The 15,293-nt window shown below is 43.8% G+C and overlaps 1 protein-coding gene across 3 annotated transcripts in view; it reads right to left on the reverse strand.

Annotated features, from left to right (window-relative positions):
* The window catches only part of pde8b (phosphodiesterase 8B), a 69,641-nt gene that overhangs the window by 15,311 nt on the left and 39,037 nt on the right, over positions 1-15,293 (reverse strand). For all 3 annotated transcript variants that reach the window (XM_067375262.1, XM_067375261.1, XM_067375263.1), the window contains exons 7-13: positions 15,196-15,274; positions 14,558-14,698; positions 14,321-14,409; positions 14,155-14,209; positions 10,875-10,926; positions 1,894-1,971; positions 1,504-1,580 (exon numbers count right to left, since the gene is read on the reverse strand). In XM_067375262.1, coding sequence (XP_067231363.1) covers positions 1,504-1,580; positions 1,894-1,971; positions 10,875-10,926; positions 14,155-14,209; positions 14,321-14,409; positions 14,558-14,698; positions 15,196-15,274 — 571 coding nt within the window. The remainder of the gene's footprint in view (positions 1-1,503; positions 1,581-1,893; positions 1,972-10,874; positions 10,927-14,154; positions 14,210-14,320; positions 14,410-14,557; positions 14,699-15,195; positions 15,275-15,293) is intronic.

The raw sequence follows: 15,293 nt of genomic DNA on the forward strand, positions 1-15,293 counted from the left end.
ACAGACAGACAGATAGATAGATAGATAGATAGATAGATAGATAGATAGATAGATAGATAGATAGATAGATAGATAGATAGATAGTCAGACAGACAGACAGACAGAAAGACAGATAGATAGATAGATAGATAGATAGATAGATAGATAGATAGATAGATAGTCAGACAGAAAGACATAGATAGATAGATAGATAGATAGATAGATAGATAGATAGATAGATAGATAGATAGATAGATAGATAGATAGATAGATAGATAGATAGATTCAGAAAGACAGATGAAAAGACATACATATAGATAGACAGACAGACAGATAAACAGTCAGTCAGACTGACGGACAGACAGATAGCTAGTTAGACAGAGAGACAGACAGATAGATAGTCAGATAGATAGTCAGACAGACAGATAGACAGACAGATAAATAGACAGACAGACAGATAGATAGTCAGATAGATAGTCAGACAGACAGAAAGATAGATAGATAGATAGATAGATAGATAGATAGATAGATAGATAGATAGATAGATAGATAGATAGATAGATAGATAGATAGATAGATAGATAGATAGATAGATAGAGTCAGACAGACAGATGAAAAGACATACATATAGATAGACAGACAGACAGATAAACAGTCATTCAGACTGACGGACAGACAGATAGCTAGTTAGACAGATAGATAGATAGTCAGAAAGACATAGAAAGACAGACAGATAGATAGTCAGACAGACAGAGATAGATAATCAGAAAGACAGACAGACAGACAGACAAACAAACACACAGACAGATAGATAGACTGACTATCTATCTATCTATCTATCTGTCTGTCTGTCTGTTTGTCTGTCTGTCTGTCTGTCTGTCTGTCTGACTATCTATCTATCTATCTATCTATCTGTCTGTCTGTCTGTCTGTTTGTCTGTCTGTCTTTCTGATTATCTGTCTGTCTGACTATCTATATATCCATCTATCTGTCTGTCTGTCTGTCTGTCTTTCTGATTATCTATCTGTCTGTCTGACTATCTATCTGTCAGTCTTATTATGTCTTTCTGACTATCTATCTATCTGTCTGTCTATCTGTCTAACTAGCTATCTGTCTGTCCGTCAGTCTGACTGACTGTTTATCTGTCTGTCTGTCTATCTATATGTATGTCTTTTCATCTGTCTGTCTGACTCTATCTATCTATCTATCTATCTATCTATCTATCTATCTGACAGACAGACAAACAGACAGACAGATAATCAGACAGACAGATAGATAATCAGAAAGACAGACAAACAAACAGACAGACAGATAGATAGATTTATAGACAGACAGACAGACAGATAGATAGATAGATAGATAGATAGATAGATAGATAGATAGATAGATAGATAGATAGATAGATAGATAGATAGATAGTGGCTTATAAAGGTCAGAGTGTATAAGTGGTTGTTGTTATCTTCAGTAAAGCAAGGGGTTATAAAGGTCTTTGGGCATTTCGTATTCATGATAATGCAGGTGTACCTTAGTGATCGGAGCCTCAATAGTCATGGAGTGGATTCGGGCCATAGAGGAATATCTGCGATTCTGTAGACTGGGAGCTGAAAGAGAGAAAGAGAGAAAAGAAAAGAGCTCTTTAAAAAGCTCCATCTGCGTCAGAGTGCACTGAGGCTGTGGGTGTGCTGATGTCATCAAACTACGTCACAAAAAGCCCCTCTTAGCCGAAGCTCACACACACACCGACTCACATAAAACACAAATACATTATAAACACACACACGCACAGACACACACACAAGCACAAATCTCTCATTTTTGTTTCCATTTCTCTTCATAATTACTTCTAAACTGTTAAAGTGATTCGCTTTCCATCATTAGTGTATTCTGATGAAACACATCCTCTCTTCCTCTTACCATCGCTGCTGTGAGAGCTGATAGATCTGACGTCCACAGACTCTTTCCTCCGGTCCTTGTGACGCAAGGAATTGCACTCTGGATAAAGACAAAAGAGGAATGAGTGCATATATCCATAAAGACATAACTACATTAATAATCTCTTATCTAAACACAGCCAATCACTATTTTTACCTGCATCATCATTATTATTACGATCAACATCATCACAAGCACATCAGTAATTTCATGAAGCAACTGAGACAAATCACACACTTTCCTTTCTTAGAATAATAAAAAAGACTAGATGCTCATGAAAAAAAAAAAAAAAAGCTGCCAAGTATTGGGTGGCTGCCAGGGCGTTGTTATGCAGCTAAGGTGTATTACGTAGGTTGAGTGGTTTTTATTGCATTGCTATACAGCTGATAAGGTCTTCTACAAGGTTACAGGGTGTTGCCAAGTGGTTGCTATGGTGTTCTGGGTGGTTGCTAGGTAATTGCTTACTCTGATGTTTTGGTATGTTGAAATCTGCAAAACAAAAATTGTAAGTCTGATTGCTTAGAAAAGTGATAGCACACCTTTCCTCAATAAGTTGCAAGATTTGAGGTGTAATTCATGTCCACACATTTTTCTGTAATTAATCGCGATTAATCGCACCTAACATTAAAGTTTTTAAAATATTTTTATATTGTAATAATTTCACATTTAATCACCAAATTAATGTAGAAAAAAACACGTATATATATATATATATATATATATATATATATATATATATATATATATATACACACACCGATCAGGCATAACATTATGACCACCTTCCTAATATTGTGTTGGCCCCCCTTTTGCTGCCAAAACAGCCCTGACCCGTTGAGGCATGGACTTCACTAGACCCCTGAGGGTGCGCTGTGGTATCTGCACCAAGATGTTAGCAGCAGATCCTTTAAGTCCTGTAAGTTGTGAGGTGGGGCCTCCATGAATCTGGCTTGTTTGTTCAGCACATCCCACAAATGCTCGATTGGATTGAGATCTGGGGAATTTGGAGGCCAAGATAACACCTCAAACTCTTTGTTGTGCTCCTCAAACCATTCCTGAACCTTATTTGCTTTGTGGCAGGGTGCATTATCCTGCTGAAAGAGGCCACAGCCACCAGTGAATACTGTTTCCATGAAAGGGTGTACATGGTCTGCAACAATGCTTAGGTAGGTGGTACGTGTCAAAGTAACATCCACATGGATGGCAGGACCCCAAGGTTTCCCAGCAGAACATTGCCCAAACATCACACTGCCTCCGGCGGCTTGCCTTCTTCCCATAGTGCATCCTGGTGCCATGTGTTCCCCAGGTAAGTAACGCACCCGATATATATACAGACGTATATATATATATATATATATATATATATATATATATATATATATATATATATACACTATATTTCCAAAAGTATTGGGACACCCCTCCAAATCATTGAATTCAGGTGTTCCAATCACTTCCATGGCCACAGGTGTATAAAATCAAGCAGATAGGCATGCAGACTACTTCTACAAATATTTGTGAAAGAATGGGTCACTCTCAGGAGCTCAGAGAGTTCAAGCGTGGTACTGTGATAGGTTGCCCCCTGTGTAATAAGTCTGTGGCGAGGGGGGCGTGGTTCAGCGAGGTCTGCAACCGGAGAGAATGGCGGGAGACGCGTGGTAAGTGAGTGGCTTGAATACAAATCACGAACACCTGTTTCTCATTGCAGTGATTGGCGCGGAGACAGGACAAAACGCCGTGAGAAGCAGGAGTGTGTGAGAGAGAGGGGAACTGTTGACTGAGTCGAGTCGAGGTTCGTGGAGTGAAGCCCTTGTGGATAGTGTAAGCCCAACGTGGAGTGAAGCCCTTGTGGATAGTGTATACCGAACCTGGAGTGAAGCCCTTTGTGGATTGTTTATTTTCGTTGTTGTGCGTTGCACAGTCCTTCTGTTTGACATTCAATAAAGACTCAGTCACCAGTTGTTCGTCGTCCCTGACCACTTCCTTCCCCACTACGAACTTAAGTTTACTACACTGGTGCCGAAACCCGGGAAGGAAGTCGGTGTGCACGTCGCCATGCAATCGTCGTCCTCCGCCACATTTGCGGACATCATCGCGTCCCTCGCGGTCCTGCACCGCGAACAACAACAGGCCCTGCTGGAGTTAAGAGGCGACCAGGAGCGGTGTTTTCAAGCCATCCTACAGACCCAGCAGGAGGACCGCGAGGCGTTCCGGAGCTGGATTGACCGGGAGGTTCCCCGGGAGCCCATCGAACCGCCCGCTGTGCCTGTCCACCTGCCCTTAAATAAGATGGGCCCACTGGATGATCCAGAGGTGTTCTTAGACCTCTTCCAGAGATCCGCGGAGGCGTGTAAATGGCCGCGGGACCAGTGGTCGATGAGGCTGGTCCCGCTCCTCTCAGGAGAAGCACAGGTGGCGGCACAGCAGCTCCCCGTCCCGAACCTCCTGGTCTATGAAGACCTACGACGGGCCATCATCCAGCGGGTCGGTCGGACCCCGGAGCAGCACCGACAGCGCTTTCGCTCCCTCGACCTGGGTGAGTCCGGCCGGCCCTTCACGTTGGCCCAGCAGCTCCGGGACTCGTGCCGCAAATGGTTGCTGGCTGAGGGAAGCGACGTGGACCTGGTCGTCGATCGCGTGGTGCTGGAGCAATTCATCACTCGGCTCCCGAAAAAGACGGCCGAGTGGGTCCAGTGCCACCGCCCCACGTCGCTGGACTCAGCCATCCAACTGGCGGAGGATCATCTGGTGGCGTGCCAAGGGGGCGGCGAACCCCTTCCAGCTGCCTCTCTCTCTCCCTCTCTTTTGTCCCCCTCTCTCTCTAGACCTGTCCCTTTCCCTAGGTCTCGTCCGCCCGGCCCACCTCGTGTTCCGCCCCGAGGGCGGGGCGGAACGGGACAGGCACCTTCCTACGGACCCAGAGCCCCGCCCAGGGGGGCGGGACTCCCTGCTGCCGGGGCGGACCCCGCTCCTGCTTCCCCCCTCTCTCCGCGCCATGTATTCAGCCCACTCTCTGCCACTGGAGCGGCGGGCAGGTCTGGGCCGGCCTGTTGGCGGTGCGGGGATCCGGATCATTTTGTGGATAAATGTCCGGTTATGGAGGTCGGGACGGTGATCCGGGTCCCCGACGATCCTCAGGCCGCCCCTGGTCAGGCTGGCGGGTACCAAATACCTGTGAGTATCAAGGGGGGTACCTATCAGGCTTTGGTGGACTCGGGCTGTAACCAAACCTCTCTCCATCAAAGCCTGATTTCGTCTGGGGCATTGGATACAGGCCGCATGGTTGGGGTTCGGTGCGTGCACGGGGATGTGGTAAGATATCCCGTAATGTCCGTCATAATTAAATTTAGGGGACAAAAGCATAGTGTTGAGGTGGCAGTTAACCCGCACCTCCGGCATCCGATAATTTTGGGGACGGATTGGCCCGCGTTTAAACAATTATTGGGATGTCTATGCTCGGATGCCTCTTGGGGGGAAAGAACGCGGGGTGAGCAAGCGCGAGTGCAGGTCGGAGAGACTGATCAGAGACCGGAGAGTTCTGCTGCAGGGGATCTGAGTGAAGCCGGAAGACTAATTCTTCCGGAACGCGATGATTTTCCCCTGGAGCAGTCTCAGGATGAGACATTAAAAAATGCTTTTGATAGGGTCTCGATGATTGATGGTCAGCCTCTCCAGCCTGGACGTCCGCTTGCTTACCCATATTTCGCGATTATAAAAGATAGGTTGTATCGAGTGACCCAAGACACTCAGACAAAAGAAGATACAACCCAGTTATTAGTGCCAAAGAGCCGCAGGGAAATGCTTTTCCACGCGGCTCATTCTAATCCAATGGCGGGGCATTTGGGACAGGCAGCGACACTAAATCGTCTCATGACCCGGTTTTTCTGGCCGGGCATTCACGAGAATGTACGCAGGTGGTGCGCGTCTTGTCGTGAATGCCAGTTGGTGAACCCACCGGCCACCCTAAAAGCGCCATTGCGCCCACTTCCCTTAATGCAGGTCCCCTTCGAGAGAATTGGTATGGACCTCATCGGGCCATTAGAACGATCAGCAAGGGGACATCGCTTTGCATTAGTCATTGTTGACTATGCAACACGATATCCTGAAGCAGTGGCTCTCCGCAACATTTCTGCTAAAAGTGTTGCGGATGCACTGTTTCGCTTAATCTCCCGGGTGGGGATTCCAAAAGAAATCCTCACTGATCAAGGCACAGCGTTTATGTCACGCACGTTACGCGAACTGTACGAATTATTGGGCATTAAATCGGTTCGTACCAGCGTCTTTCACCCACAAACGGACGGGCTGGTCGAACGTTTTAATCGCACGCTTAAATCCATGATTCGTAAGTTCGTGCAAGAGGACGCCAAAAATTGGGATAAGTGGTTGGAACCTCTGTTATTCGCAGTGCGAGAAGTCCCGCAAGCCTCCACGGGGTTTTCCCCCTTCGAGCTTCTCTTTGGGCGCCAGCCCCGTGGGGTGCTGGATGTCCTCAGGGAAACTTGGGAGGATGGACCATCTCAGGCCAAAAATGAAATTCAGTATGTGCTGGACTTGCGATCAAAACTCCACACTTTGGGGCGGCTATCAATGGAGAATTTGTTACAGGCCCAGCACAGACAGAGCCAACTGTATAACAGACGGTCTAACCTACGTAAATTCGCACCGGGGGAAAAAGTGCTTGTATTGCTCCCTACTTCCAGTTCGAAATTACTTGCAAAGTGGCAAGGACCCTTTGAGGTCACACGGCAAGTCGGCGAGCTCGATTACGAGGTGGTACGGTCCGACAGGAGGGGGCACGTCAAATCTATCACCTCAACCTACTAAAAAAATGGAATGAGGCAGAATCAGTGATGCTGGCGACGGTGATTAGTGGGGAGGATGATCTCGGACCAGAGGCGAATGTAAAAACGCAATCTCTCGCTCTGGTCCCGGGGGGAGATCACCTCTCGCCCTCCCAGCTCACTGATTTATCCAAATTGCAAAAGGAATTTGCAGACGTGTTCTCTCCCCTGCCGGGGCGTACGAACCTTATTCAGCACCATGTCGAGACGGAGCCGGGCGTGGTGGTTCGCAGCCGGCCGTATAGGTTACCTGAACACAAAAAAAAGGTAGTTCAGGACGAATTAGAGGCAATGCTGAAAATGGGAGTAATAGAAGAGTCCAGCAGTAACTGGGCGAGCCCGATAGTTTTGGTCCCTAAGACCGACGGCTCGGTTCGTTTCTGTGTGGATTATCGCAGGGTGAATGCAGTGTCGAAATTCGACGCGTATCCAATGCCGCGGGTGGACGAATTGCTTGACCGGCTAGGTGCGGCTCGATTTTATTCGACACTGGACTTAACGAAAGGGTACTGGCAGATCCCCTTGTCGCCTTTATCCAAAGAAAAGACAGCTTTCACGACGCCGTTTGGATTACACCAATTCGTTACGCTTCCGTTCGGGCTGTTCGGGGCACCGGCTACCTTTCAGCGACTCATGGATAAGATTCTCCGGCCCCATGCTGCGTATGCGGCTGCCTATCTAGATGATATTATTATCTATAGTAACGATTGGCAGCGGCATATGCAGCATGTGAGGGCCGTCCTGAGATCGCTGAGAGGGGCTGGGCTCACGGCCAACCCGAAGAAGTGTGCAATTGGGCGCGTGGAGGTAAAGTATCTGGGCTTCCACTTGGGGCATGGGCAGGTGCGTCCCCAAATTGACAAGACGGCAGCGATTGAGACCTGTCCGCGCCCCAAGACCAAAAAGGAGGTTAGACAGTTCCTCGGGCTGGCGGGATACTACAGAAGGTTTGTACCTAACTATTCGGCCCTCACCAGCTCGTTGACTGATCTAACTAAAAAGGATGCTCCAGATACGGTCCAGTGGACGGAGCTGTGCCAGCAGGCCTTCACCCAAGTAAAGGCTGCTCTGTGTGGCGGGCCACTACTTCACTCTCCTGACTTTTCTCTCCCCTTTCTATTGCAGACTGACGCGTTGGACAGAGGGCTGGGTGCTGTCCTGTCCCAGGAGATAGAGGGTGAGGAGCGGCCGGTACTGTACATTAGCCGTAAGCTCTCTAAGAGAGAAGCTAAGTACAGTACCGTAGAAAAAGAGTGTCTGGCTATCAGGTGGGCCGTCCTCACCCTCCGCTATTATCTCCTGGGACGGGAATTCACTCTCTGTTCGGACCATGCTCCCCTGCAGTGGCTCCACCGCATGAAGGATACCAACGCGCGGATCACTCGTTGGTATCTGGCTCTACAGCCTTTTAAGTTCAAGGTGGTCCACAGGCCGGGTGTTCGGATGGCTGTGGCCGATTTCCTCTCCAGAAATGGGGGGGGGGGGGCTGCAGGCCGGACGGCTCCCCGGCCTGAGTCGGGCGGTGGGGGTATGTGGCGAGGGGGGCGTGGTTCAGCGAGGTCTGCAACCGGAGAGAATGGCGGGAGACGCGTGGTAAGTGAGTGGCTTGAATACAAATCACGAACACCTGTTTCTCATTGCAGTGATTGGCGCGGAGACAGGACAAAACGCCGTGAGAAGCAGGAGTGTGTGAGAGAGAGGGGAACTGTTGACTGAGTCGAGTCGAGGTTCGTGGAGTGAAGCCCTTGTGGATAGTGTAAGCCCAACGTGGAGTGAAGCCCTTGTGGATAGTGTATACCGAACCTGGAGTGAAGCCCTTTGTGGATTGTTTATTTTCGTTGTTGTGCGTTGCACAGTCCTTCTGTTTGACATTCAATAAAGACTCAGTCACCAGTTGTTCGTCGTCCCTGACCACTTCCTTCCCCACTACGAACTTAAGTTTACTACAAAGTCCATTTGTGAAGTTTCCTCACAACTAAATAATCCACAGTGAACTGTTAGTATCATAACAAAGTGGAAGCAATTGGGAACAACAGCAACTCAGCCACGAAGTGGTAGGCCACGTAATATCACAGAGCGGGGTCAGCGCATGCTGAGGCACACAGTGCGCAGAAGTCGCCAACTTTATGCAGAGTCAATAGCTACAGACCTCCAAACTTCGTGTGGCCTTCAGATTAGCTCAAGAACAGTGTGTAGAGAGCTTCATGGAATGGGTTTCCAAGGCCGAGCAGCTGCATCCAAGTCTTACATCATCCAGTGCAATGCAAAGCGTTGGATGCAGTGGTGTAAAGCACTGGACACTAGAGCAGTGGAGACTTATCCAATGGACAAGTCTGGGTTTGGCGGTTGCTAGGAGAACGGTACTTGCCTGCCTGCATTGTGTCAAGTGTAAAGTTTGGTGGAGGGGGCATTATAGTGTGTTATTGTTTTTCAGGGGTTGGGCTTGGTCCCTTAGTTCCAATGAAAGGAACTCTTAATGCTTCAGCATACCAAGACATTGTGGACAATTTCATGCTCCCAATCTTGTGGGAAAAGTTTGGGGATGGCCCCTTCCTGTTCCAACATGACTGCGCACCAGTGCCCAAAGCAAGGTCCATAAAGACATGGATGAGCGACTTTGGTGTGAAGGAACTTGACTGGCCAGCACAGAGTCCTGACCTCAACCCGATAGAACAACTTTGGGATGAATTGGAGCGGAGACTGTGAGCCAGGCCTTCTCTCCAACATCACTGCCTGAAATCACAAATGCACTTCTAGAAGAATGGTCAAAAATTCCCATAAACACACTCCTAAACCTTGTGAAAATCCTTCCCAGAAGATTTGAAGCTGTAATAGCTGCAAAGGGTGGGCCAACTCCATATTAAACCCTACGGATTAAGAATGGGATGTCATTAATGTTCATGTGCATGTGAAGGAAGGCATCCCAAAACTTTTAAAAAGTTAGGTAAATGTAACTTTTTAAGTGGATGTAAACAGGTGGGTGAAAACAGGATATGTTTCAGTATATTACATCCATGGATTCAGTCTTAAAATGACAGTAGCCTAATTAAAAATTTGTCTGTCATTAATGTTAAAACAACAAGATGTTAAATGAATGTATATATATAGATATCATGAAATAAAATTTCTCATATCATGGTCATATTGTCCACTCGTCCTGTATTCCACCATGAGAAATCTGGTCACCCTAGGCTGTGTTTACACTGGTTCACAGTGTTATGTTATAAACATTTGTTCTGTAACATTTGTTTAGCACTTTTTGAAAGGCAGGTTAAAAAAGACGATGTTTGTTTTTTTTGTGTTTTTTTAGTTCGTTTTTTATTATGACTTTGGTAATTATGCCATTTGAAGGTTATTGGACACTGTGACATTTGTGCTGTAAGTTTGTGACGAGCACATAAAAATGATTACTTTTTCAGTAGCACATTGTGTTATGCTTGGAAAACTGCCACATCATCAAAAATAAAATAAAATAAATAAATAAAATATAATAATAAATGTATAGGCATCGGTATCGGCCAGTACCAGAAAAAAAATATTGGCACTCGTACTCAGCCCTTAAAAAATGGTATCGGTGCATCCCTACTTTTGGCAATATAGTGTATACATGAGAGATTTATATACATTTTTTACATTTAAATGATACATTTTTTATTTGAATTAAACACTCTTTAACAAACATTTTCTCTTTCATTTTAGACCATTTTTATTGTAGTATGAACAAAAGTAATTGTGATTCTTAGCCCTAGAAAACTTCATGTGAAATGGGGCCTGCTGCTGATACTTTTATTGTGTCACGTAACATATGCACATGCACACAAATATATTGGCAGGCAAATTATTATGGCTAATTTTACCAGTCTGACAGTCCCAGGGTGCACTGCAGCCATCTGTCTGTTCTGCAGCATGACTTATCTCTGTCTTTTCTCTCGACTTCCCAATACTGCATTGATCTATGCATTTTCAATCACGCTTTTGTTTGCTTCACAGCATGTCACACAAACTAAATCTATAAAGACCTATTATGGGTTACAGTGTGCTAATTAAGCAATAGTGCATGAGGGATTCGAACACAAACAGTAAACAAACAAACAGATAAGGACAGACGGTCTGGTACTGTACCTGATTGTGAATGTTCACCAGAGCATTTGTCTTCTTTGTTCAACTTGTGAACCTGCAAACACAGATCTCTGATCAGTGCTCTCTCTCTCTCTCTCTCTCTCTCTCTCTCTCTCTCTCTCTCTCTCACACACACACACACACACACACACATTGGGTTTTCATGTGGGGATTTTCCATAGACATAATGATTTTTATACTGTACAACTGGTATATTCTGTCCCCTAACCCAAAACCTCCCCATCACAGAAAACTTTCTGCATTTTTACATTGTCAAAAACATCAGTTAATATGATTTATAAGCTGTTCAAAGGGCCAAAAAAATGTCCCCACAAGGACAAGGATTTCGGATATTGCCATCTATGTGGGGAATTTTTTGTCCCTATAATGTACGGTTTACCAGGACCACATAAACACACACACACACACACTGATCTCCACTTGTTTCAGCTCTCACTGATCTCTAGCAACAATACAACAATAGCAAATGTGCAAATAATGTCAGGTGACAATTAGAGGGCGATTATCTTTTGTGTGGAGTAAAGAGGGTAAATTTAGAGAGTTTTCAGACAATTCCCAGCTTCAGACATGCTTGGTTGTTAAAATATTGGTCAGATGTTCCCTTCTTCTCTAAGTGGGTGGTTCTTGGCCAGAATAAGCTACAATATGCCATGGAGTTGACACAATACCAACATTTTAGTAGCCCATACCAATGCCAGTCAATACTTATTACTAATTTCAATACCACAGAAATGCTATTGAACAAACTCTTCTATATATTCTAAAAAGTGAAATATTAAAAATAAATACGAATGCGTTAAATATGCTTAAATATATTTAATTAAATGATTCAATTGTTAAATGTAATTAAATATAAATTTAATTTTGAGGTACAATATACAGTACCATTCAAAAGTTTTAGGTCAGTAAGTTTTTTTATTCAGCAAGGATGCCTTAAATTGACTAAAAGTGACAGTAAAGACATTTATACTGTTACAAAATAATTAATGAGTCTAGCCTTGGTGAGCAAAAGAGACTTCTTACTGACCCCGAACATTTAATGGGTGTGTAAATATTAATATAAATCCTTTTACAATGAAATCAAAGCAATTCAAAAGATATTTGAGTCACACATTGTGACTGAAAACCAAGCAACTAACAAAATGTCTTGTTGCCTGTCATTTGTTGCGGCTGGTTAGGATAGAGATTTAGATAAATTTTGAACAGACAGGATTTATCCTCTTGTCACTAAATGTCGAGTTTGTGCCTGATCAGAACATGGGTTAAGCATTTGTTAAGTTCACCTAGGTGGAAGTCCTGCCAACCGCAATCCATTTAATCCTTTTAACATGATCAAGTTTTGAATGAATGAAACAGGATTTTAAGTCTTAGGTTAGAGATTAGAGAGCACTGCCAAAAAATGAATCTATGCAGGGTAATGGTAAAATTACGTGCTATGACAGAAACAGAATATGGCTATATTGCATGTACTTTCACACTCATACATGTGCACAAACACACACTCAAAAATAGAAGCCATGTAGGTAAGAGGATAAAAGAGCCCAGTTACATGGTCCAGAAAGATGAGGTTACAAAATCTGATTAACCGAGACAACAGGTTTCATAACAAACACTCTCACTGCACCACAGGAGAAGATTTACAGCATGGCATCTGATAATTAGTGCATTATTTTCTTCTTGGTTAATTCAGCGGAATTTTGTAACATGCATTTAATTTCATTAAAGGGGATCTATTATGCCTCTTTTACAAGATGTAATTTAAGTCTGTTGTCTCCAGAATGTGTCTGAAAAGTTTCAGCTCAAAATACCCCACAGATCATTTATTATAGCTTGTCAAATTTGCCCCTGCAAAAACACACCATTTGTGTGTGTCCCTTTAAATGCAAATGAGCTGCTGCTCCTGGCCCCCTTTCCAGAAGAGGGTGGAGCTTTAACAGCTCGCGATTCAGTTGCTCAACAACAACAAAACTGGAAAATCTCACACAGCCAAAATGAGGATTGTCAGTAACGGTGTTCAGCCTTACATTGTTCAAATCGGAGTCGACACTGATGGAGAGACTCAGGAAGAAGTTACAACTTTTAGAATGAATCTGGATGTTTCTGAATGGTTAGTGGATAAATTTATGTCGTTGCTGTGGAGTTGATTCAACTCATCAACTAGCATGTGTCGTCATGTTAATCTTTTTCTGCCAATCCAGCGTTGAATTGACCCTCGTTTGTGAAGCAGTACGGCGTAAAATGATGGCATGGTGACAACACTTTACTACAACAACTCTTCCTCTTCTCTAAAGCAGCCCAAAATGGCCTCACACCCTTTGTTGCGTGTTCTCGGGGGCAGGGTTTATATAAATTTAAGGGTTTGTGATGTCACTAACCCGGGAAGAAGCTCATTGTAGTCCCTACCAGATGTTTGTTGTGGCCCTTAAAAAGCGATTTCTGTAAAAGAAAATATCTCGCTTTGCATTGAACTTTGAGCGTTGTGACTTTGCAGATGTTGTTTATGCTCAAACAGCAACATTACACACTAACTAAAGTTAAAAAAGCGAAATCATAATCAAGGACCCAATTAATATCTCTGTCATGTTTTCCAGTAAAAATATCTTGTTACCAAGAAAAAAAGCATTTGCTAAAAAGGTAAATTATATTCTCTGAACACAAGCCATATTATTTTTGTTTTTCAAATAAATGTATTTCATGTGTATTTTTGTTGAATAACAAGACAAAAACACTTACTAAATGCCTCATGAAGGCTACTTAACAAAAGCTTCCACTGACCCAGTTGGCCTAGTCTAGTCTAGTATCCACTGCATTTTGACAGAAACTATGGTTAGTTACCACGGTCGATTTTTGTAAGGCTTGTAACAGACACAGACGCGAGCGAGTGTGCGAACAGTAATACTAACACCAGTGAGTAAAGCTACAGCTATTTCACACACGCGTCAGTGTGTCTGTTTCTCACAGGCCTTTCTGATCAGCAGCTCCACCTAATGCTAGAACTAACAGCAGGGTTTAGACTTGAGCCTGTGGAGGGTTATTAATAACCCTGACGCCCGTCTGGCTCTCTGACACCGGCCTGTCAGGATGGATGGTTTAGCGTAGCAAACATTTCAGCCCAGTGCCGTCCCCACGAGCCTTGCACACTTTAAGTTTTGGTGCTAATTTTGGAGCTCAATTGATAGCTTGCTCAATATTTATTGGATACTCACTGATTAAAAGGAATCTTAATGAAAAAATCACCTGGAAAAGCAGATAAGAAATGTACCTGTCTGTGGTTGTCACTGTAAGGCCTCTTGATGGACACAAAATGGCGAATTTTTCTAGAAGAGAAGATAGCAGTTTGTTCATTTATTGTAACTGATTTGTACATATAGTAAAAACAGCAAAAATGTTATTTACATTTCTATCACTTTTACAATCATGTGACTTACCCTCCCTGTCCAATCACAGGAGTGATTCTAACATATTGCTGAATACTGTCCCCTGATTTCCTCCGTGAGAAATAGATCCCCTGCCATTCCTAAGCAAGCAAGCAAACACATACATTTTTTTTTTTTAAATCAGCTGATAATTTAACTAATGATAAGTATTATAATGCTTATAAAAAGTGGCACATTACTAATCTAATATTATGACCCTCATAAATCAGTGTGCTATGGCCGGCTGACCTTTCCTTTCTTGATGCAGGTGTTGATGGTGTCCAGCAGGTCGGCGCTGTTCTTGTCACTCTTGGGTAGTTCAGTCAACTCTTTACCGATCAGTTCGCCTCTATGATAGCCCATCATCTTTTCAAATGCTGGATTTACATACTAAAAACACACAGAACAATAAATATAATCATGTAACCAAGGGGAAAGCATCATTATATCGTATTCTTATTTCATGATCTTTTTTGTCACAATACACATATGAGAAGTTTGACATGTGACATGAACGTTCAAGGGTTTAAATGGCCTGCCTTAAAATGCAAAAAGAAAATTAGAATAGGAATACACTACTATTAAATGAATCCTGTTAATATCAATTATATTTATAACAATTAATCAGAAGCAAAATAACTGTGAAAATAAAGTTATAACACAGTTATGACTGTGACAACCTTACACAATCATTTTGGATTTACAAAACATCAAAAATCAAAGACATGAAAATCTTGCTGTCAAAAATGATGTGGGTTCAATTTAGTTTCAGGCCATTCACTGTTCTCTAGAGGGCGGTCCTTGAAGGATGTTGATTTTAACAAAAAGAGCCTGCTTAAATGTAACCAGAGCCCTGTGGGATGATCTGTTTGGATGCTAAAACTCACTTGAATGACATGATCTTCACTGCTGATCTCCACAGCTTCCTGACACTGTTCTAATGCAGTAAACAAAGAGTTACAAGCCCTGCAACAACAGAAACACA

Source organism: Chanodichthys erythropterus, chromosome 22, assembly GCF_024489055.1.
Source record: "Chanodichthys erythropterus isolate Z2021 chromosome 22, ASM2448905v1, whole genome shotgun sequence".
In the NCBI taxonomy this organism is placed as follows: domain Eukaryota; kingdom Metazoa; phylum Chordata; class Actinopteri; order Cypriniformes; family Xenocyprididae; genus Chanodichthys; species Chanodichthys erythropterus.